The sequence below is a fragment of the Ictalurus punctatus genome, chromosome 26 (genome assembly GCF_001660625.3).
Source record: "Ictalurus punctatus breed USDA103 chromosome 26, Coco_2.0, whole genome shotgun sequence".
Classification (NCBI taxonomy): Eukaryota; Metazoa; Chordata; class Actinopteri; order Siluriformes; family Ictaluridae; genus Ictalurus; species Ictalurus punctatus.
The window spans coordinates 2,790,001-2,815,000 of NC_030441.2; the positions used below are offsets into that span (position 1 = coordinate 2,790,001).

Sequence of the window (25,000 nt, forward strand, 5' to 3'; positions counted from 1 at the left end):
ATCTGAGACCTGGTTCATCTTCCTGAAGTCATTGCAAAGGCGAATACTTCCATCGGGCTTTGGCACAACCACGATGGGGCTGGACCAGTGGTTAGCACGTTCGCCTCACACCTCCAGGGTCGGGGGTTCAATTCCCACCGTGGCCCTGTGTGTGCAGAGTTTGCATGTTCTCCCCGTGCTGCGGGGGTTTCCTCCGGGTACTCTGGTTTCCTCCCCCAGTCCAAAGACATGTATGGTTGATTGGAAAGTGTAAAGTGTCCGTAGTGTATGAATGGGTGTGTGTGTGAGTGTGTATGTGATTGTGCCCTGCGATGGATTGGCACCCTGTCCAGGGTGTACCCCGCCTTGTGCCCGATGCTCCCTGGGATACGCTCCAGGTTCCCCGTGACCCTGAAAAGGATAAGCGGTATAGAAGATGGATGGATGGATTTCTATAAAATAGGAACATTGCAAATAAGAATTGAATAAAACCACAAAATCAGTGCCAACATCATAAAAGATGTGCTTACACATGAACCACTTGTTAGTGGAACAGTAGTATAACATTTGGGAGGCCCATTTTACTGTTAGCTGATTTTTCAAAGATTGAATTTTGGGTGCCAGCTTACCTCCCAGGCTGAGCATTACCTGCTGAATAATGTGGAAACTTTTTCATACAATTAGTCCAGGCATAAATAAGTCGAAAAGAACACAGAAGGCCTGAGGCAGGTCGGCCAGTTCATCCATCACCGAACAATAAAAGTTAACAGACAAAAAAATGTCCACCGAACTCACCCGGCAGGGATTCAAGCAAGAGAAAACATCCGAAATGGTTTCAAACAAAATTTTTCAGTTAAAATGAACAAACAAAAAATTGTTCCCTGAACTCTTCTAGTTCAAGTTCAAGCGGGAGCAAACGTCCAAAATTGTTTCAAACTATATTTTTTATTACTCACAGCCTCTCAATGAAAAATAGAAACAGTAAAAACTGGCTAAAACATACTTTCTAACCACTCATTAACAGCTCTTCGAATTCACATCAAACCACAAGAAAATGGTAATGCAGTTAAACTTAAATAATTTAAGTATGTTGTAATTAAATTGTTAAGTAGATATGAAATCTGGGCTAACAGTGCACTGAGATCATCCAGATCTTCTTTATTACTTTAAAGCCATTATGTGTTATTTTGCCTTTTAGTAACATTTACTAGTAAGTTCTTGCCTTCATAACACACAAAAGGTAACAGTATAGCACAGTTGTCATCAAGCCAGAGACCAGTCTTTTTTACCATGTCAACAGAGTACTGTTTTCCCCCGTAGTTCTCTGGTTGTCCTCTCTGCCAGTTTCTGTAAGTGTCTCCGTCTCTGTAGAAAGTTTGGTCTGCTAGAGAACACTTGCATTTTTACCTTCACAACACTAGGTGGTGCATTGGCAGGTAAAGGGAAAAGGGATTGCGTTATCAAATGCAGAAGAATAAATGCTGCAACGTTAGCAAGCACCACCATCTGTGATTGCTGAGGAGGTAACTGTACTGGATAAATTGACAGACGAAGCAGCATTTTTACCTTGCAGAGAATTTAAAATTCATGGTGGTAAGATTTCTGATTTTAGATTTCTGAGTGATTTGAGTTATAACAATCTGTGCAGACAAATCGATGAAGGGCTAAATGAAAAGTTCACTGAAACAGAGATTATAAGAACTGTGCTAAAAATAATTAAACCAGACACATTTAAAGATATGCTGCTCACTAAAGATAGCCTCACAGTAGGGGAGATGAAGCATTTTCTCAGGGCACACCTTAGAGACAAAAGTAGTACAGAACTGTTCCAGGAGCTCAATAATACTAAACAACATGACAGGCAAAGTCCACAACAGTTTCTGTATAGATTAAGGGCTTTGAAACAGCGTGTTTTGTTTGCATCTCAACAAAGTGGTTCAGATTTTCAATATGACACCAAGCTAGTACAGGGAGTTTTTCTCCATTCACTTTACCAAGGTTTAAGTGAGAAGTACAGCTATACAAGGCGAGATCTCAAACCACATCTCTCAAATGATAGCATTACTGATGATCTCATTCTAGAAATTATAACACGGTCAGTCAGTGAGGAGAATGAAAGACAGACACGCCTAGGTCATTCACACAGGCAGAAAATAGTCAATGTCAATGTTACCCCACCGATAGGCAGACAGGTGGGATGCTATCCAAACTCAGGCTGAAGTTCAGGCAAACCTTACTGCCATACAGGACCTGACAGTATAAGTTTCAGCTTTGACCAAGAGCCTAGAGAAAGCCCTGATAATCACGGTGCATAAAAGCCATTGTGATACTGCAACAAATCCCAAAACCATAACAAAACCTGAACAAAAGGAAAATTTAAGCAGTGTGCGGAACAGGGAATTGACATATGTACACACTGTTTTCACTGTGGTCGAGAGGGACACAGAGCTGTTGGCTGTCTCCTAAAGAATAAACCATCGGGAAACTGGAAGAGGTCATTGGGGAGGGACCACCAGTGACCAGACAACAACTAGGGTCCCCCATTGAAATCAAGTCTTAAAAGTAAAACCCCAGTAGCTGGCCAATCATTCAAACAGCATAATGTACCAACAAACGGGTTGCTCAGTTAATTGGAAGGATGGTAACCTGTCAGATGATTACCTGTCAGATGACAGGTAACATGGTTACCTGTCATCTGAATGGTGTTAAAGTACAGATGCTACTGGACAGCAGGGCACAGGTGAGCATAATGGGAAAGTCCTGGGTGGAGCAAGCATTGCCAGATGTCAACATCCAGCCCACTGAAAGATTATTGTCAACACAGCAGCTAGAGTTCACTCCAGCTAATGGGACAGTTGTACCATTTGATGGGTGGATTACAGTTGTCCTAGAAATCAAAAGCAAAAGATTCTGTAAAGCAGAAATATTTATATTATTTATCATATTATAATATTTAATAGCTTGGTCACAACAGAGACAAACCATAACTGAGCATAGACTTCACAAAGTAGGGTGGGGTTGGGGGGGGGTGTCTCTTAAGTAGTGTGGTGTGACTGAGATTGTAATTGGGAACAGGTGTGTCTGATTAGTCAAGTGTGTAGCTTTAGGAGTTGTAGTCGTTGTCCATGTTTGTAGTCTGTGGTGCATTCTGGGAAATGGAGTCACTGGTTTGCCGTGACATGACAGGCATATTTAAACTCATAGTTGTAATGTGAATGATTTTTATATAATGATTAGTAATTGATGTTGATAGAGTAAGTGTATTTAAGGGTGCTAATGAGGGTGAGACAAGGTGAGCATGATTAGGACATGTGACGTGCTGAGACTGCTGGGAAGTGTAGTTCAGCACACTTTGGGTGCTACCATGAGAGGTTAGTCCTGGCTTCGGGCTTGTTTTGGACTCGACAGTCCTCATGTGGTGATAATTTAAGCACAGCTATCATATTAAACACAGCTACACTCAGTCACAATTTGTTACTGATGGTTAAGATCACTAAACAGTTAAGATGTGTATAGATGTGGGTAAGATTTGGTGGTGTGAGAGGTGTGAGGCTCTCATTACAGGATCACAGCTGTAAATGGGTGGTGTTAGCGGAACAGCGTAAAGTTCTAATAGGTGGAGTATTGTGGGTTTAAATCTCAGGAGTTATGCATGGAGTTATTCTTTTCACAATTTACACAGTGGAGAGTAAAAAAATAACTGGACAAAATTAAGAGAAATTCTAATTAATGAAAGTAGTTTTAGTTGATACTACACATATCAAATTATGACCAAAGCTACAATCTCTAAACCTGAGCCTAACTTTAGTTCTTCATATTTGGGTGCATGTTTGTGAAGTGTAACACAGAGGAAACACAGGGATACACTAAAATGCTTACTTTAAATTGATTTTATTTGATAGGAAATGTAACTGGCTTCAGTCATTACAGTCTACATACTCACACATTAATAAACACGTGCTCAGAAATTCCAGGTATAGAAACCATCACCATGTAATTATGCACAAATCTCAATAATGAACTTATTTGTAAACATGTAAAAAGGAAAACATGAGAATTTCACAAAATATGAAAATTATCACTTTACACCTGTATAACCATAATGAATAATAACATTTTAGCATCACTGTTTGGGGGCTAGGTATTCTAAAAACAATGAAATGTGCATACCAAACACACTGTAGTATAAAAATCAAGTAAATAGATTTCACCTTAATTGCCCCAAAACCAGGGGTGTCCAATCTTATCCTGAAAGGGCTGGTGTGGGTGCAGGTTTTCATTCCAACCAAGCAGAAGCCACACCTGAGTCTATTGAAAGCCACGATCAACTGATTAAAACAGGTGGAATCAGGTGGAATCAGGTGTGGGTCCTGCTTGGTTGGAATGAAAACCTACACCCACACCGGCCCTTTCCGGATCAGATTGGACACCCCTGCCCTAAACCCTCTATTAATAAGAAAAGCAAGTATAATATAGGTAACATACTCTGTGAATATGAAAAGATCATGCTGTATGGAGACTGTGGAATTTACTGAATATAATATTACAAATATAATGAAACATTTGGATAAACAGGATATATTATAGCAAGAGTATAAAAGACAGTACTGATCTGCTGATGTTGGATACAGATGGAGGACCACAGCTTGTCTTCAGTCTTCATGTTATTAAAACATATCTTCATGTTTAATAAGAGAAAGAAGGAATTTTAATTACAATATAGAAAAAGCTTATGAGATGACATGCGTATAAAAACACTGACTAACCGTCATAGGTAGAGCAGATGAAGTTGAGTTTGTAGCCCTCAGACAGTTCGATCCACTGCTGCTTTCCTCCAGACTGCACTGCTCCGCTTCTCCTCTCATGGCTGCAGTCTTCATTCCATGTCCCATTCCCGGGGGCCCAGTCCTGGTAGCAGACCATCGATCCAAAAACCCAGAACCAGATACGCTGGGTGCAGTCGTGACGCAGGCCGAGCCACACGTGTTCGGTGGAGGCGTTTTGAACCACTTCCTTCACCCAGAGCTGCATCTCCTCAGTGCGCACTGAGACCAGGTCATAATGATGGTTCCTGCAGTAGTTCAGAGCTTCTTTCCAGGTCAGACTCTGATTAATCAAGACCAGTCTCTCTGAAAAAGAGAAATCATTAAATTAAAGATAAAGTGAACATAGAATGCCCAATAGAAAATTTCACTGTTTGTTTATTCAGCTTGTGTTTAGCAGAGGAACATTAAACCAGCAAAGAAACCTGGATATATGTGCTGAAATATATATATATATATATATATATATATATATATATATATATATATATATAATAAATATATATATATATATATATACTGTATATATATTTGCATGTGTCTTATAAACAGTTTAATACAAAACAGTATCAGTAATCATTAATAATAATAATACAATAAAAACCACTTTGTTGAAACACCATCGTGTCACTCACTCTCATGGCAGATGAAGGGGAGTTTTTCTGTGCAGTTCACATTGGTCCAGTGGTCTTGATCAGACACATTCACTGCAGCACAGTTCAAACTTCCACTGGGTTTGTCATAGCTCCAGTATCTGAATGAGGAATTACTCTGATCTGTCCACTTCCAGGAGTTATTAAACAAACCAATCCAAACATTTACATCAAGTGCACTTTGAATCACTTTCCAGATCTCCTCATTCTCAGTTTGGTTCCTCACACTGACCAGGTCGGTGTGTTTCTCTCTGCAGTAGGTCTGAGCATCATACCAGGTCTTGTTCTCATTAATAAACATGTATATACTAGTGTTTGAGTTCTTTTCTGAAAAACATTTAATTTACATCATGAACAACTCATTCATCACTCAATCAGATTTCTGCCATTAAAATAACATCAGTCCAAAAAAAAAATTCAAAGAAACAAAATACTCCACTCAGATCATCCAGATATTTTTTCATTAATGTAAATCATTAAGTGTTATTTTGCCTTTTATTAACATCTATTAGCAAGTTCTTACCTTCATAACAGACAAAAGGGAATATTTTATTACAGTTAACATCACTCCAGAAACCATCTCTTTTCCACATATTAACACAGAACTCATTTCCCCCGTAGTTGTTTGGTTCTCCACTGTTCCAGTTTCTGTAAGTGTCTCCGTCTCTGTAGAAAGTTTGGTCTGCCAGAGACCACTGCCATTCCCCAGTGCCCTCTCTCTTTAGACCGATCCAAGCTTTCTTTACAGTTTCCATCTTCAGTGTGTAATTCAGCTTCATCATCTCTCCCATGTCGTTGATGGAGGTCAGATCAGTGTATTTCTCTCTGCAGTAATTCTGAGCTTCACTCCAGGTTTTATTCTCATTCACAAAGTGATAGTGATGAGGAATATATGCTCCTATACCACATACTACTGTGAGAAACATGAGAAAGAGACTTATTATTGTTTTATTAAATGATTAAACCAATTCACAGCTACAGATTTATAATACAGTTGTAGAATAACGTACAGAGCTGATGTTTATAAGGAGATCAGAAAGTAAAAATATGAAATTGATCATTTTATGCTGAGAGATATGAGTGTTTCATGTCATATACACGTTAATATGATTAATAATCTAATGTATGAGTTATTATTAATAAGTGGGAAAATGGCAATTAGTAGAAAACAGAAAAAAAAGTATCATAAGTAAGTGACTATAACTGTAAGGTCTTGCCTTAATAATAAAGTTATTTTAACATTAAAGTGAGTAGTGCATGTGATAAAAAGATGTCAAATGTCAGATTCCAGATATCTGGAAGAAGCTCTACTTCATACACTTCGTAAATTTTATTTGAGAATATTCTTTCCTGGAAGAGATCAACCTTCACATTATCTATAGGGTCACACTTCTAAGGTTGGCAAATATGTTCCACAATTGCTACCTCAAGCTAATTACTTTGTTCTTGGGTCATTTGTCATTTAAATAAACTGGATTTTTAACATCAGGCAATTTGTTTTTAGCCCTGCTCATTTTTTATATTTTGAGGAATCAAAAAACAGAAACAACAGCATGTGCCATTAAAACATTAGCTAACCAGCTAGCAAACTTTAAATGTCTTGAAGAACTAATGTCGTTCAACTCTATGCCACCATGATAAATAAAACCATAAAAACTGGCTAATGCTAAGTCGTTTACAGTATGTGATTCTTTATTTTGTTGTGTAATCGAAACATCAAATGACCCTTTACACCTGCTTCATAGTGCTGCCATGTTATATTTATTTATTATATCTTATTTCATTGAGAAAGATTAAGTCTGATTTTTGTAAATTTGAATTATTTATGAGACCAGGTATATATTAAGTATATTAAGGATACAATTGAATATGAATGCATTATTTGGAATGAAGAGATAATTTATTCTAAACAGACACTATACAGTATATATTTGGGACATGGAGCACAACATGGCTTGTTAAGCTCACAGGAGTCAGGCTCCTGTTTGGGCTTTTAAAAATGAGACAAATAGAGACCATCCACAAAACTGTGTTGTAAACGTACATTAGGACAGGACCTCTAAGACTGCGTCAGAAAAATACGGTGTTATCCCTGCGTTTGCGCTAAGAGGGAATTTCAGGAGGTGGAGCACAATTCATGAAGTAAAACGGGTTTGAAAACACTGCTGCATCAGCAGATTCTGAATTTTATACCCACTTTTAAGCTGCTCAACACTTCAGCATGGACAGAGAAAGAGAAAAAGATATCGGGTAACAGCTACATGCTGAAATTAAACAGTAAATTCAGGCAGTGGAATGAAAAAAGAGCCCCAAATTAGTTATGAACCTACATTCACACACACTCTCTTTCTCTCTCTCTTTTACACACACACAGACACACACACACACACACGGTCTTTGTCTACACACTGACCTGACAAGAGCAAGGTCATTGAAATTAGATGAACCATACTGTATCTGTAGGGAAAAAATAAAATAAAATTCTGAAAAACATATCCAACATGAGTTTTTTTTTATTTTTTATAAATTAACAACTTGACTCTCTCAGTGTCTCTCTCTGTGTCCTGTTATCACTTACATCAGTGCTGTGTTAATCATTCCATCACTGACCTCACTGACCACTCTCTCTCTCGTGCTCTCTCAAAAAACACAACTTTGTCATTTTACCATGAAACTGGAAAGAGTAAACTCCTCTCTACAAAACACCATGACTGTTACAAAGTGCTGATAACTAAGATATCTTCATACAAGTCCCTGTGTGTGTGTGTGTGTGTGTGTGTGTGTGTGTGTGTGTGTTAGAAACAATAACACATTAGAACGAGTGCATTAATATAAAGCATCTGTTCAGGTTACAGCAGGAACTACCATCTGAGCCGTGCTGTAGTATAAACATATCCAAACATATACATATTAAGATAAAAATGTAGATGTTCATACCTCATGTAAGTCCTGAACTCCACGCAGGGTGTGTTGAGTTTGTAGTAATGCGTGCTTCTGTTCTTCTTCTCACCTTTTGCACCTGAACATAACAAACCTCTCATTATACAGCATCACCATCCTCTCTCGACCCCTCCCATCTCTTCGCCTTCAGAGTCAAAGATGCCAGTTCTGATAAACAGGAAAATACTGAGGGGTAAATACAGACATCACACACTGTCTCTATTATGTATAATGGTGATGGTGTGTATGTCTCTTGGACACTCACTTTGCATATTGCCCTAGTAACAGATATTATCTCAGAATCAGGTGTTTGTGACAGTGATATCGTTATTACCTGACCTCATTTGAGGATATAAAGGACAGCTATGTAGGTATATCCTGTTCTTATTTACAGACTGGACGCTGTATGAATTTCCCTTGACTGAGACAAGTGGACTGAAAGGGTTGCATTTACAAGGTGGTGAATGTGAACTAAATGTGAAATCCAGGGTCACTGGTTTGAGCCAAGTTCCACATGTTTACCCCATGTCCACCTAAATTACAGGCTCTAAAACTATTTCTGTTTACTCTGTGTATGAGTTTCTTAAGTAGTGTGGTGTGCACGTGTGTGAGTCTCTTAAGTAGTGTGGTGTGATTGCGATTGTAATTGGGAACAGGTGTGTCTGATTAGTCAAGTGTGTAGCTTCGGGAGTTGTAGTCGTCGGCCATGTTTGTAGTCCATGGTGCATTCTGGGAAGTGGAGTCGCTGGTTTGCCATGACATGACAGGCATAATTAAACTCATAGTTGTAACGTAAATGATTTTTATATAATGATTAGTAATTCATGTTGATAGAGAAATAGATCAAAAAATGTAAACAGTCACAATTAATGCATGGGAGTGGCTAAGTATTTGCATCTGCAGTATATAATAAATTGTCTGCTAATCCCATTCCACCATGATACTTTCTTTCTGCAAGTTGTACAATGTGGTGCACCTTGTCTAGATTATTCTCAAGCTCTGTAAACCCTTTTAATTTTCATATCTATTGTACTTCTTTTGTGCTGTGGGTACTACTTGCTCTCTCTTCCTCTTTCTGTCTCTCTCCCTCTCTCTTTCTTTCTCTCTCTCTCGTTCTCTCTCCCTCTCCCGGTCTCTCTCTCCCTTGTTCTCTCTCTCTTTTTCTCTCTCTCTCTCGTTCGCTCTCTCTCAGGATTGTGGGTAGTGGGAGGAGTCTACAGTTTTTGAAGCATACTTTTGAGAGTCTGATACTTTAATCTATTTTTCATTCTTTTTTTAAGATTAGTGGAAAAAAGATTAATCTTAGATATCAAACTTTTTTGAGCGCCGACTCCGGCCAGCAAACTATGATAAATGGGGTCAAGCGGAGATTTCTCACACTTGACTCTTAGTTATGGAATTAAAAGTACACGTGATGACTCCATATCTGTGGAAGATGTGATGGTTGCAGTCAGAGAACAGGTCGGTGGCTTAAATATCAAGTCAGCTTCTAGGATGAATAAAGCTGTTGTTGTGTTAGTGTTATGCTAAACGCAACATCTCGTTCCCTTCTCAGGGAACAGGGTTACATGCGTAACCCAGACATTTGTTCACCATAGAAAACGGAAGACTTTGCAAGCCTCTAAAAGATAACAACATATTTACAATGTCCCCATTGCTATTTCCACATTGGTCTACCTGTGGAGTTATAGGCCAATAACTAATCCACGGTATGTAGTCCAACAAGTAAATCAATTTTTGGGCGGTTTGTAACCCCATGGCTTTCACCTTAGAGGGTAAATGACTTAATCCTTGACTGCCCTCAATGCCAGGGAGACACAGCACCCCCGGGGGAAGCCAATAGTGACCACCCCAAAAGAAGTCTACAAAGGCTTTTTGAAGTTGTGACAAAAGCTCTTCTGGAGGGTCCAACAATGTTAGACAATGCCACAGCATCAGGCGGCTAGATTGTTCACTACTAATACCCTGCCTCTGTAAGAAAGCTGGGCTTGAATCCACTTCCATATCTGGAGCTTGCCTGTCACTTTTTCTATAAGTCCTTCCCAATTCTTGTTCATGTGCTGTTCAGTCCCAAAAAACAACCCAATTATCTTAACCCCTTCTATATTCCAAGTGCACTGATGTGGAAGCTGAGGTGGATTTTGATTTGACCTAATAACAAAGTGTCAGTTTTTTTCCCCAATTGATCCATGCAGAAGAAGCACTCTGATAGATGTTGAGAGATGAGATTAGATGTTTAACATCATCTTCAGATCTAATGATCACTGTGATGTCATCTGCATATGCTGTTAGTTTAACCGTTGGTGTGTTTGAAAGGTGAGACGCTGGAACTGTAAATTCTTGCAGCTTCTCTCTCAGCATCCTCAGCATTGGTTCAATGGAAATTGTATGCAAAAGACCAGATAAACTACACCCTTGTCTCACTTCTCCACCTACAGAAAAGGGTCTTGCCAAAATTCCATTTATTTTCAGCATACTATAGATATCTTTATAAAGAAACCTTATCCATGAAATAAACTGTTTCCCAAAGCCAAAGCTTTCAAGTATTTTGCACAGATATTTATGGTCAACTTTATCAAAGTCTTTTTCTTGGTCCAAACACACAAGACCAAGATCCAATTTATGCAGTTCCATTAAGTACACCAAGTCTCGCACAAAAAAAAAAGATTGTCAAATATAGATCACTTTGGTACACAATAGGACTGATCTTCATGGATGATGGATGCTACAGATTTTTTAAGACGAATTGTCAGAGTTTAAGATAATATTTTATAGTCAGTTCCTAAAAGAGAGACCGGTCACCAGTTCTTTGATAAACCAAGATCTTCTTTCATGGGTCAAAGGGCACTACAGCTCTTCTACAACTGACGAGTAGGATTTTTTTAAATTCAAAGCTTTGAAGAAACACAGCAAACAAATCCTGTCCAGTGAGGAACCAGAAGGCTTTGTAAAATTCAGATGTCAACCCATCCAATTCTGATGATTTTCCTGAAGATTGCTGCTGGACAGCTTCAGTTAACTCTTGAAAAGACAGAGGTTTCTCCAGCTCAGCTTTATCTTCTTTTCCAAGATGTGGCAGTACATCTGAGAGCTGATTAATTGCTCCAAGGTCACAGGGTTGGGCAGTATATAATTCTTCATAAAAATATATATAATATATATCTTTATATATCTTTCTATATATATAAAGATATATTATATATATTTTATATAAGATATAAAATATATTCCTTTTCCATTATTTCTTGTCCATTGGACAAGTTAAGGTGATTCATATTCTTTTTTTCTGTAATGTTCTTCCCCAATGAAAAAAGAAAGTTGTTGAAGAATCCATGCTGTTTAACTGAAGATATTTTCCCCGTATGGATGTATTACGACTTCTTTCTTCATACAATTTTTTCTAAATCATGTTATACTTTTCAAGCATTTTCCATCTCTTCACCCTCACTGATGGAGCTAGTTAGCTTCAGAATCTGCTGTTCTAAAAACTTGACCTTTTCTTTCAGTTCAGTCAGGTGACTCCTTGTGTATTGTTGGTGCAATAGTGCTGGATCTGTACTTTTCCAATATTCCACCACTGGCTTAAAGTTTTATACTGCGATTTTCTCTCTCTCCAGTCTCCCCAAAACTGAGTGACTAATTGTACAAAAAAAATTGTCTTACAATAATCTATTATTAAAATGCCAAATCTTATAATAAGAGGTACTCTGTGTTATAGTCATAGTTACTGCAATATTGTGATGATGGCAAAATATTACTATTGTACAATCTTCCTTGATTGTTCATCTGAACATAACATCTATGGAGTCGTGCACCAAAACTGCTTGGAAAAGCTTCTCTCAATACATCTACAAGACTATGATACTGAACAACGGTTTTTGAGAGTTTCAGCCAAATTTAGTTGATTCTACCTCAATTGTAGAAGGAGCCCACCCCGCTGAGAAATGTTCTTATAAGAACTCCAGGACTGTAGCTACTGAGCGGTTTGCTGGGTCTACAGTGGATCCCTGTGGATAGGAATCTCCCAAGGAGTGCCATCTAGCAGGGATATTATCTCTGATAACCATATTCGAGCTGGCCAATAAGGTGCTACTAGCAGCAGACATAGACTGTCTTGGCGAACTCTTGCTAGAACTTGTGTGAGCAGAGCGATGGGGGGAAAAGCGTACAGATGTGACCTCGGCTGGTCCCCCTAATTACCTGCCGTCAATGGAGAGAGGTAGCTCGCAAGCGCCTCCTCCACCTTAAGCATAGCTAAATAGCCATGCCGTTCATTCCCCACAATGGCCGAATAATCCAACATCATAGGGTTATAAATACAGTTCATGCATGGTTTTCCCCCAGAAGCCTGATATTTTGTTATGCACTTCTGGAAGAAAGGGGAGTTTCTGCAGTGTGAGGGATTTACTTTCACTGGGGGGGCTCATCCAACCTTAGTAATTACTTCAAGCAGCTCTTTATATGCTGCTCCCAGTTTTTAGCACATCTTTCTGGCTCCTCGGAGTCAGAGAGGAATTATTACTATTATTATTATTTTTTTTTTCTTTCTGTTTTTGGCTTTCCATAGCGGAAGGGGGAGTCAGGACGCAAGCTCCAAAATCCAGCGGTGAGCGGAACCCGGAATACAAAGCAAGAGATAGAGCAGCGCTCACCTCCGGCTCCTCTTCCGGATCTATAAGAGATCCCCGGACCTGAGACGGCTAGCTGCCTCGGCAGCAGCCAGCCCAGATCCGCAAGGCTCTGAAACCCAACTCGCTTCGGCTTCTGAGAAGAGACCGAGTCGGGAGCCGAGTTGCTTAATGTAGGCGTTACCTCCTAAACTCTTCCCCCAGAAAGTGTGCACTATTTCCCGTGTTGAAACGGGAACAAGCCGTAACACACTTCCTGAATTCTCTCACTCATATTTTTCGCTCTCGCACATTCCTTTTTTTCTTTCCTTTTTTTAAAAAGAGATAGAAAAGTTCTGAGATTTTGAGAAAAGATAGCGAGGAAATGAAGTGTGTGTGTGCGTGCGTGCGTGCGTGCGTGTGCGTGTGCGCGTGCGCGTGCGTGTGCGCGTGTGTGTGTGTGTGTGTGTGTGTGTGTTCGTGTATTCGTTTGTTTGTTTTCTTTACACAAACAACTGAAGAGGTTCATATTTATATCACCCGAGACGCTTAATTCCCATGTCACCTGATCATGGCAGGCCTATAAGTAGGCATGATTTTACACAAGCTTCAGGTTCCGGTCGCGTGCGGGAGGTGCTCCCACAGTGTTATGCTAAACCCAATGTTGAAGTTCCCTTTGAAAGGGAACAAAATTCTATAATTTTTGTCCTACTTTGTCAGACAACTAATAGGGAGCAGGGATACAAAATGGAGGACTCATCTCTTAGAGTTGGAAAATAAAGTACCTTCATGGCGGTTATTGTATAAAAACCCTCTACCAAACAGGTCTGGTGATTTACAGTGGTGGATTTTACATTGTGCGTTACCAACAAAGTGTTTTTGTTTAAATCTAAATATGCAACCTCCTCACTTTGCACTTTGTGTAATGAACTTGTTACTGTGTTTCATGTTTTTTTTTTTTTTTTTTTTTTTTTTTTTTTTTTTTTTTTTTTTGTGAATGTTGTAAATTATCTCCATTCTTCAATCTTTTGGATAAAACTTTTTGTAGTTTAGGAATTTTTTTTTCTTCTTCTGAAAACAGTGTTTATTGATGGGAGTAGATAGTCTCGTGAAAGGCAGGAAATCTGTACCTTTTCAAATTTTTTGGTTGGTCAAGCAAAATTAACCATTTGGAAGGCTTATAAAATTTGTCTGGAAGTACAAGAAGTCAACATGGTTAAATTATTTAAGGCCTTGGTTGAGTCTAGGATTAGATTAGAGTATGAATTTTATCAAATGAATAGTAATCTTCCCATGTTTGAGAAGAAATGTAGCGTAAACAAAGGGGTGACTTTTATAGGAGCTGAAAATCTCTTTTTTTAACTGGTAATGGGTTGTTAAAATAATGTTTTTTGTATGGTTCTTTCTCTCTCTCTTTATTTCTTTCTATCTCTTTCTTTTTTTCTTTCCTTCTATTTCTTTTCTCTCTCTCTCCCTCCTAATAAATAATTTTACTCACTTTTGTATTCTTGTCTCTTGCTTTTTTCTGGTTGGGGTAATTGGAAATTCATATCATGGTCTGTGTATGTTTTCTGTCTCAATCTTGACTCAGTTTCACTTTTCTATGGGCTTGATTTTGACTTTATCATGGTTATGTTGTGTAACAAGTCGGCAGCAGTGGATGCAAGTGCAGATTTATTGAAATAAAGTGCAAAAACAGACAACAAATCAGTAATAAAACAAAAGGATCATGTACATAAACAGTCCTAGGCTGTGGCACACACAAACAAAGATGAACAAAACAACAAAAGCTTGACAGTGAGGTGCAGAAACACTAGGATTTATTTAAGGTTCCTAATGAGGGTGAGACAAGAAACAGATGAGTGTGACTAGGACATGTGATGTGCTGGGGCTGCTGGGAAGTGTAGTTCAGCATGCTTTGGGTGCTACCATGAGAACTTAGTCCGGGCTTTGGCCTTGTTTTGGACTCCACAGCCCGTATGTGGTGATAATTTCAGCACAGCTATCATATTTAACACATCTACAATCAGTCTCAATTTGTTAATGATGGTTAAGATCACTAAACAGTTAAGATGTGTATAGATGTGAGTAAGATTTGGTGGTGTGAGAGGTGTGAGGCTCTCATTACAGTATCACAGCTGTAAATGGGGGTGCTAGCTGAACAGTGTAAAGTTCTGTTCTAATAGGTGGAAAATAGTGGGTTTAAATCTCAGGAGTTATGCATGGAGTTATTCTTCTTCACAATTTACACATTGGAGAGTAAAATTAAGAGAAATTCTAATAAATTAAAGAAGTTTTAGTTGATACCACATATCAAATTATGACCAAAGCTACAATCTATGAACCTGACCATAGCTTTAGTTCTTCATATTTGAGTGTATGGTTGTGAAGTGTAACACAGAGGAAACACAGGGATACACTAAAATGCATACTTGAAATTGGTTTTATTTGATAGGAAATGTAACTGTCTTCAGTCATTACAGTCTACATTCTCACACATTAATAATCACGTGCTCAGAAATTCCAGGTATAGAAACCATCACCATGTAATTATGCACAAATCTCAATAATGAACTTATTTGTCAACATGTAAAAAGGTAAACATGAGAATTTCATAAAATAAAAAAAATGTATCACATGACACTTGTATAACCATCATGAATAATAACATTTTAACACCACTGTTTGCGGGGCTATGTGTTCTAAACATCCTGCATGGGTGTAAATGAACTGAGTGTGGTATATTTCCCTATTCTGAGAAAGTGTATGGAAAAACATTGAAATGTGCATACCAAACACACTGTAGTATAAAATCAAGTAAATAGATTCACCTTAATTGACCTAAACCCTCTATTAATAAGAAAAACAAGTATAATATAGGTAACATACTATGTGAATATGAAAAGGTCATGCTGTATGGAGACAGTGGAATTTACTGAATATCATATTACAAATATAATGCAACATCTGGATAAAGAGGATACATTATAGCAAGAGTATAAAAGAGACAGTACTGTAGATCTGGTGATCTTGTCTTCTGTCTTCATGTTATTAAAACATATCTTCATGTATAATGAGAGAAAGAAAGAACTTTTAATTACAAGATAGAAAAAGCTTATGAGATGACATGCGTATAAAAACATTGACTAACCGTCATAGGTAGAGCAGATGAAGTTGAGTTTGTAGTTCTGAGGAAGTTCGATCCACTGCTGCTTTCCCCCAGACTGCACTGCTCCGGTTTTCCTCTCATGGCTGCAGTCTTCATTCCATGTCCCATTCCCCGGGGCCCAGTCCTGGTAGCAGACCATCGATCCAAAAACCCAGAACCAGATACGCTGGACGCAGTCATGACGCAGGCCGAGCCACACGTATTCGGTGGAGGCGTTTTGAACCGCTTCCTTCACCCAGAGCTGCGTCTCCTCAGTGCGCACTGAGACCAGGTCATAATGATGGTTCCTGCAGTAGTTCAGAGCTTCTTTCCAGGTCAGACTCTGATTAATCAAGACCAGTCTCTCTGAAAAAGAATATTTAGTTAAACATAATCAAAACCTAAATGTACAGCCCAACACCATGATGATGATGTAAAGTTAAAATGAACATTCAAAGAATAAATAAATCTGTAAATTAATGCTGAACTATGGGGTTTATAAAGAGTTTATCGTATGCCTGTATTTATACGTGGGTTTAATTTGTGACCATTAGTGCACATTTTATTCAGAGGTCCAGCTGTACCTTGAGCCACTAATTACAAATCAAAAATAATCAGTAATAAGGAAAAAAAAAAAAATAACATTGTTAATTCACATTGCATGCAACTCACTTTCATGGCAGACAAACTGGAGTTTTTCAGTGCAGTCTGCATCATTCCAGCTGCAATTTGTATCAGTTATAGACACAACAGCACAGTAAAAAAGTCCACTGGGTTTGTCAGAGCTCCAGTATCTGAATGAGGAATTACTCTGATCCGACCACGCCCAGGAGTCCATAAACAGATCAATCCAAACAGAAGGTGAAGTTTGAATCACTCTCCTGATTTCATCATTCTCAGTTTGGTTCCTCACACTGACCAGGTCGATGTAATTCTCTCTGCAGTAGGTCTGAGCAGCAAGCCAGCTCTTTGGTTCCTCAATCAATATGTATCTATTGGTGTTTTTTTCTGAAAGACATTTAATTTACACCCTGAGCAACTCATTCATGACTATATCAAATTGATCTTGTCTTCCAATGAAAGAACATCATTTCTTACCTTCATAACACACAAAAGCTATCAAAGTCTCACAATTGACATCATTCCATAAGCCACTGTTGCTAAACATCTCAACACAGAACTCATGTCCCCCATTGTTGTTTGGTTCTCCATAATTCCAGTTTCTGTAAGTGCCTCCATTTACATAGAAAGTTTGGTCTGGCAGAGACCACAGCCATTTCCCAGTGCCTTTTCTCTGCAGACCGATCCAAGCTTGCTTTGCAGTTTCCTTTTTCAGTGTGCTATTCAGCTTCTTCATCTCTCCCATGTCGTTGATGGAGGCCAGATCATTGTAATGCTCTCTACAGTAAGTCTGAGCTTCACTCCAGGTTTTATTCTCATTCACAAAGTGATAGCGATGAGGAATATATGCGCCTATACCACATACTACTGTGAGTAACATGAGAAAGAGACTTATTATTACATGGTCCTACACTTCTGCAGAAATTTAGTATTTATGTTTAAACAATGCAGTACGTAGTATTATTTTATTGCAAAGTAATTCAAATGCAAAGTAAATAATTCAATAAACAAAAATGGTGGTCTTTCACAACTTGGGAAATTGTTAGTTTGCGTTGGAGGCAATACATATACCAAAATCGGGTTCCTCCCTTCGGGCTAGCTTTATCCCCTCGCACCTTCACAAAGCTCATGGACGTCATTCTGGCTCCATTGTGACTCCAGGACATTTGTGTTCTAAACTACCTGGATGACTTGTTAATTCTAGCACGATCCAGGGAACTGGTGGTTCAAAATTGAGATGTTGTTCTCGCCCACATGAAGAGCTTGGGGCTTAGGTTGAACCTCAGAAAAGTATGCTTTCTCAAGTCCAGTGGACAACATTTATAGGGGTTAAAGGATTCTACTACGATGAGGGAGAGCATTTCTATCCCCAAAATGTTTAGGGTCAATCCTATCAAGAGCAAGATAAATCTGGATCTTGGCATCCCCTCCAGGCTCTATGAGAGACTATTGGAGCTTATGGCAGCAGCAGCCAACATCATACCACTGGGCCTATTGCACATGAAACTGTTTCATTGGTAGCTGAGAAGTTGGGGGTTTCCTCTGAGGACAAAACTCTGAAAGTAATCAGTGTCATGCGGCGATGCCTACATGCTCTGAGAATTTGGAAGTGTCTCCAGTTTCTAGCCTGGGGTCACATTCTACGGGGGTCTCCTTATTGCAAGACGGCAATGACAGACACCTCCCTCACGGGCTGGGGCGCGGTCTTAGATGGCTGTCCAGCTCACGGTCTCTGGTCCGGCCCTCATCTGGAGCTGCATATAAACTGCCTAGAAATGTGGGCCATATTTCTAGCACTGAAATTCCTTCTTCCTCAATTGAGAAGTCAACATGTGTTCAGGCAGGCACAACTAATTCTTCTCAGATCAGAGGGAAAGTTTTGTTAGTGAGTGCAATGTACATTCTGGGCAACTGGAATGTGGGGGCAGACATCCTGTTGAGGAAGGGGCTGAGGCCCAGGGATTGGTGGCTCCATCCACAAGTGGTGGAGTCCATATGGCGGACATTTGGCCAAGCGGGAGTGGATGTGTTCGCCTCCGAGGAGACAACAAACTGCCCTTTGTGGTTCGCCCTCACTCCTCCCGCACTATTAGGGCTGGACGCCATGGTACACATGTGGCCGAGGTCACATCTGTACGCTTTCCCCCGATCACTCTGCTCCCACAAGTTCTAGCGAGAGTTCACCAAGACTGTCTACGTCTGATGCTAGTAACACCTTATTCTCCTTCAGAGATCCCCATCTGCAGGGATCTACTGTCTCAAGCCGGATGGGTAATTTATCACCCTTTGCCGGAACTATGGAAACTGTGGTTCTGGCCCCTGACGGGCACCAGCTCATAGATTCTAGTCTCACAGCTGAGGCTGTAGAGACCATATAGAATGCTAGAACTCCATCCATGATGAAATTGTATGCACTCAAGTGGCAACTTTTTGTCTCGTGGTGTAAGGAATGCCAGCTAAACCCAGTAAACTACACAATAGCTGCAGTCCTGGAGTTCTTAAAAGGATGTTTCTCATCGGGGTTGGCTCCTCCTATAATCAGGGTCTACATGGCTGCCATTTCGGCCAGCCACGCCCCTATTGATGGAGCCTCTGTGGGGCAACAACCTCTAACTTCGAGGGCTATGCGTGGTGTCAGGCGGCTGATGTACATATGCAGACCACGCATACCTTCCTGGGACCTTTCTGTGGTCCTGGAAGGTCTGTCAGGTGCCACCTTTGAGCCCTTAGAGTCAGCCTCTGAGAAGCTTCTGACTCTAAAGGTAGCTCTTCTGCTGGTCCTGACATCAATCAAGCAAGTTGGAGATCTACAAGCTCTCTGTTGCCCCTTCCTGCCTTGACTTTACACCTGGATTAGCCAAGGCCTTCCTCGGATTATATTCCTAAAGTGCCTACATCTGCTGCCCAGCCTGTGCTGTTGCAGGCTTTCTGCCCTCCTCTGTTCCTTACACTGGAACAAGAAAGAATGCACCTGCTGTGTCCAGTAAGGGCTCTGTGTACTTACGGCCACCGCTCCGGCCAGTGGTGTAAGTCAGAGCAGCTTTTGGTCAGCTTTGGTGGTGACAGCAGAGGTGATGCTGTGTTGAAATAGTACATCTCTAATTGGATAGTGGAAGCTATCTCTATCGCTTATGAGACGCGTGGTCTCGCAATGCCTCTGGGCATAAGGGCTCATTCCACTAGAAGGGGTCGCCCCCTTGAAGGCTTTGTCCAAAGGGGCATACTTACAGGATGTGTGTGCTGTGGCGGAGTGGTCTACGCCGCACACATTCATTTGATTTTACAGCCTGGATATTTATTCCGGCCCAGGCTCGAGTCTATCAGTGACCCTTGGGCTCGGTTCTTTTTGACCAGGCGTACACTCAGTATGACGGAGACAGTATTCTCGTCTCCACAGTTTTAAGCTAACGTAACATAAAGTTTCCTTTGAAAGGGAACGTCTGAGTTACGCATGTAACACTGTTCCCTGAGAAGGGAGCAAGATGTTGTGTAGCTTTGTCATACTGGGCTGGGAATTGCGTCTTTGCTTCAGATAATAGAGGCTGACAGCGCGGTTCACAGGTGTCGTTTATATATCACACGACATGCTTAATTGCATTTCACCTGATCACTGCAGACCTATAAATGGGCATGATTTTACACAAGCTTCAGATACCGGTCATGCGCGAAGGCACTTCCCACAGCGTTAAGCTAACACAACGTCTTGTTCCCTTCTCAGGGAACAGGGTTACATGCGTAACCCAGACGTTTCACTTTGTGAAGTGATTTCCTAGCACACCTTCTTTTTTCATGAATAAAGTAAAGCTATGAAAATGGTTAAACCATTTCAGAGACATAGTTATAATACAGTCATAGAATAACATACAGAGCTCTGTTCAGCATGAGATAAAATAAAGCAAAAATATGAAATTGGTCACAATACACAACTACACACACACCTGCTGCAAATCTTTTACTCTTCAGTATCATTTTTAATTTTGGAAACAAAAAGAAGTGGTAAGGAGTGAGATCTGGTGAATATGGTGGATGTGAAGCATTGTTCCTGGATGAAAACTCCTTGGTTGACAACACAGTGTGTGAAGCTTCACAGTGTGTGAACACAATTCTGGGTGCACCGCTTGTCCGGACATTTTCTCCTGATGTTTTCCCATAGATGAGTTCTTTTTCATCAAAGAATACGATCAGCATTGTCCTGATGTGCGATTTGACCTGACAAGCGTCACCTGAACATGGCAGTCTTGAAAGGTTTGCGCTAGCATACTCACTGCTTCACTCTAAAAAAGTAATTCAGGGGACTTATTACCACAACTTATTTAAATGTGTGGTTGCGAGATTAAAATTCATATTTATTGATTTAATTAAATATTTTAAAGTTGCAAGCATAATTTTGATGAGTTGTGCTGCCATAACAATGTTGATAATTACATTAATGTTATGCCCTCGCCATCAGATGGCACTGCGGCGCAGCTTCTGAGTGCGCGCATGCACAAGACTTTTGTGTATGGACCCGCGCCATTGATTGTTTTGATTCTCTCCTTGTTTAAGCATTGCTTCATGTTCGAGGGTGTGTCTTAATTTACTCCAGGTGTCTATATTTTAGTTTGAGTATGTTGATTATTTAACCTTCTAGTGTAGCTGTGCACTTGGCGCAGTATTATTCCTAGATGGTTATGTGAGTAGCTGAATGAGTGTGAATATGCTATGCATGCTAAGCGGTCTTGTTAAAGTGTCCTGTTCTGTTTCCTGCCTTGTATCCAGTGTTCATGTTTAAAGCCAGATTTGCCTAGACGGCGTTTCCTTGTTTATTGCTTTAAATATTTGAATAAAGACTTTGATCTGCACCTGCTTCTGCCTTCAGCCCTATGTTGTGACAGAATACTGCGCCTCCCATGCAGAAGCAGCAGGTCAGCATGAGCGCTGCCGAAGCTGCCGAGTTGAAGGTGTGGGATAGCTGGTTCTGGGAACAAAGTCAGCAAATAAACGAAGATATTTCTCTGCTCCAGCGCCTTCTGAAACAGCTGCAGAAAGCCATGCAGCAAGCCGGGCCATGCACAACACTGCCACCAGCACAAGTTACCCCGCTCCCACTGCCGGAGAACTACGCCGCGCAACACGGGCAGCAGAGCTACCCAAATTCCTGGGGCTTCCCACTCCAAGGGAATTACCCCACGCTGCCCAGTCCAGAACCAAAGGCTGGCCTAGAACTTTTTTTGGGGGGGCTAACTGCAACCTCAGAGCTCCAGCTTGAGACCTGTGGGGAGGTCTCAGTTGTGGAGCTCCAGCCCGAGGTTAAAATAGCAACCTCTGGGACCCTGTGTGAGTTCAACTTGGCGGGCTCAGAGCTCCAGCTTGAGACCTATGGGGAGGTCTCAGCTGTGGAGGTCCAGCCTGAGGTTAACAAGGCAACCTCTGGGCCCCTGTCTGAGGTCAACTTGGTCCCTCAGAGCTCCAGGTTGAGACCTGCGGGGAGGTCTCAGCTGTGGAGCTCCAGCCCGAGGTTATCATGGCAACCTCGGAGCTCCAGCCAGTGACCTGCGGGAAGGTCTTATCTGTCAATGAAACTATCCCGCTTCCCTATCCTGCTGAGGAGGCTGTCCCGCTGCCCTGTCCAGCCGAGGAAGCTGTCCCACTGTCCAGCACAGCTGAGGAGGCTGTCCTGCTGCCCTGCCCAGCTGGGGAAGTTGTCCTGCTGTCCAGTCCTGCTGGTGGAGTCGTCCAGCATTCCAGTCCTGCTGGGGGCGTCGTCCAGCATTCCAGTCCTGCTGGGGGCATCGTCCAACGTTCCAATCCTGCTGGGGACGTCGTCCAGCGTTCCAGTCCTGCTGGGGGTGGTGCTCCGCCTCTCTGCTGCCTGGCAGAGGCCGCCCTGTTTCCAGATACAGTGAGAGACAGATCACCCAGGGGGCCCGGACCACCGCTGGAGGTGGGTGCTTGTTGGCGCTCCGGGAGAGCACCTTTGGAGGGGGGTTCTTTTACGCCCTTGCCAGCAGATGGCACTGTGGCGTGGCTTCTGAGTGCACACGTGCACTAGACTTTTGTGTATGGACATGTTTTGTTTTTTGGACATTGTTTGTTTTGATTCTCTCCTTGTTTAACATTGGTTCATGTTCAAGGGTGTGCTTTAATTTACTCCAGGTGTCTGTATTTTAGTTTGAGTATGTTGATTATTTAAACCCCTTGTGTTGCTGTGTATTTGGCGCAGTATTATTCGTAGATGGTTACGTTAGTAGCTGAATGAGTTTGAATATGCTACGCATGCTAAACGGTCTTGTTAAAGTGTCCTGTTTTGTTTCCTGCCTCGTATCCAGTGTTCATGTTTAAAGCCAGATTTGCCTAGACCGTGTTTCCGTGTTTATCGCTTTAAGTATTTGAATAAAGACTTTGATCTGCACCTGCTTCTGCCTTCAGCCCCTTGTCATGATAATCAACTTAATGCTGTGTGTAATTTAAACTGAAATTTCTGCATTAATTGATTTAAAACAAAATTTAAGTTGTAGTAACTTAATGAAATTGAGTTAATAACTTAATTAGGTTGGCTCTTCGACCTCGTACAAGAACTTGGCTTCAGAGGTCATCTCTTAGACCTCATACAGGAACTTGGCTTGAGAGGTCGTCTCTTTGACCTTGTACGTAAACTAGGCTTGGGTGGCCGTCTTTTCGACTCTTGGACAGGAACTTAGCTTTAGAGGTCGTCTCTTCGACCTCAGACAGGAACCTGGCTTGAGAGATCATCTCTACGACCTCAGACTGGAACTTGGCTTGGGAGGTCGTCTCTTTGACCTTGGACAGGAACTTGCCTTGAGAGGTTGTCTTTTCAACCTCGGACATGAACTTGGCTTGAGAGGTCGTCTCTTTGAGCTCAGGATGAGACCACCTTTTGCGTCTCCTGCTGGAGCTCTGGGGATGAGGTCGCAACGTTGACCTCTGGCTGGAGCTCAGCAAGTGAGACCTCATGGGTCTCAGGCTGGAGTCTTGGGGAGGATGTCATCCTGTTTGCCTGCTCATATTCCATGGTGAATGAAAGGGCAGGTTTATCTGTGAGACTGACCCCACCCAAAAGATGTTCCAGGATGGCCTTGGATTCTGGACTCCCGAACACCATCACGAGTACTCCCACTATCTGAGTTACATTCTCAAGTCCCCTGTATCCCATGGCTAAAAGACGCTGTGCTCACTGGCCGGCTGGGCCAAAAAAAACTGGACAACATGAACCTTAGCCATTGCTTCTCATCGGGCATAGGGTTTGATAGGCTTGCAAAATAAAACTGGCAGTCAAGAAGAAAATATTCCAGGTAACCAAAAACCCAGTCCACTGGGCTAAGTGTATCGAATCCAAAGCTGGGACGGTTTGCTAGGTTTCCCTAGCATGGTGTTTTCTCCATGTTCCTGCAGTATCCATGGTAAGGCGAAGTATTCCGTCATGATATCCACGTAATGGAGGCGGCAGACAAATCCAAATCATGAGACAATAGTGTAGTCAAAAACAGGCAATGGGTCAGGCGATCAGCAAACAGGCATAAACGAGGCAAGGCAAGAATCAAGAACGAGAAACAAGAAACAAGATCAAAGAACATGAATCAAAATGAGGAACAGGGTACAAACGCTATAACACGCAATATTTCACTAAGTCATTGTGTTCAAAAAGTCCTGTGAGTACTGTGAATTTGATACAGGTGTACATGATTAGAATGAATGTGCATGTTCTAGGAAATGCAGTCCATGGCAGCCATGTTTGTAGGCCGCAGTGCAGGATGGGAAATGTAGTCACTTGTTTGCTGTGATATGACATAAACAACTTAAAGTTAGAAATTTTTCATTGTCATTTAAATATTCTGCTGTTTTACACCTGCTCATTTGTATATTTTGACATATCAGAAATAGATCAGCTAGCAAACTTCAAATGTCTTGAAGAGCTAATGTTGTTCAACTCCATGCCACCATGCTAATTAAACCCATAAAAACTTCGGAAGTTACTTATGTGATTCTTTATTCTGCTGTGTAATCGAATCATCATATGAGCCTTTACATTAGCTTTATAGTGCTCCCATATTAAAGTACACAACATGTTTAAACATTAACCTGCTTATATTTAATACAGCTTGGAATAAATGCTAAATGTTGTTGTCATTAGAAAGATTACAGTGTGATTTTTTTGGATTTAAATGAATTACTTTTGACACCAGGTGTATATTAAGTCACAACATGATTTGTTAAGCTTAGAGCTAAAGT

General features: G+C 40.9%; 2 protein-coding genes across 3 annotated transcripts in view; both read right to left on the reverse strand.

Annotated features, from left to right (window-relative positions):
* Positions 1-3,860: 3,860 nt before the first annotated feature.
* On the reverse strand, positions 3,861-8,972 carry LOC108258356 (macrophage mannose receptor 1). Of its 2 annotated transcripts, none has more exons than XM_053676288.1 (7): positions 8,661-8,972; positions 8,393-8,563; positions 7,869-7,912; positions 5,979-6,365; positions 5,438-5,782; positions 4,746-5,108; positions 3,861-4,657 (listed from the first exon to the last, which is right to left on the reverse strand). In XM_053676288.1, the coding sequence occupies exons 2-7, from the start codon at positions 8,494-8,496 to the stop codon at positions 4,647-4,649; spliced, it is 1,254 nt and encodes a 417-aa protein (XP_053532263.1). In that variant the 5' UTR covers positions 8,497-8,563; positions 8,661-8,972; the 3' UTR covers positions 3,861-4,646. The 2 variants fall into 2 exon arrangements, with proteins under 2 accessions (XP_053532263.1, XP_017312421.1); XM_017456932.3 differs by having other exon boundaries at positions 5,979-6,368.
* Positions 8,973-14,659: 5,687 nt separating this feature from the next.
* The window catches only part of LOC108258361 (macrophage mannose receptor 1), an 11,407-nt gene continuing 1,066 nt past the window's right edge, over positions 14,660-25,000 (reverse strand). The window contains exons 3-6 of the mRNA XM_053676289.1: positions 17,249-17,638; positions 16,823-17,158; positions 16,154-16,516; positions 14,660-16,064 (exon numbers count right to left, since the gene is read on the reverse strand). Of these exons, the coding sequence (XP_053532264.1) occupies positions 16,054-16,064; positions 16,154-16,516; positions 16,823-17,158; positions 17,249-17,638 (1,100 nt within the window). The 3' untranslated portion in view covers positions 14,660-16,053. The remainder of the gene's footprint in view (positions 16,065-16,153; positions 16,517-16,822; positions 17,159-17,248; positions 17,639-25,000) is intronic.

Coding starts and splice junctions, on each gene's coding strand:
- LOC108258356 (XM_017456932.3), bottom strand. CDS start 8,496: ATGAGAGGTTTGTTATGTTCAGGTGCAAAAGGTGAGAAGAAGAACAGA. Junction 7,913..8,392: donor GAGTTCAGGACTTACATGAG/GTATGAACATCT, acceptor TTTTCCCTACAG/ATACAGTATGGTTCATCTAA. Junction 5,783..5,978: donor CCCTTTTGTCTGTTATGAAG/GTAAGAACTTGC, acceptor AATGTTTTTCAG/AAAAGAACTCAAACACTAGT.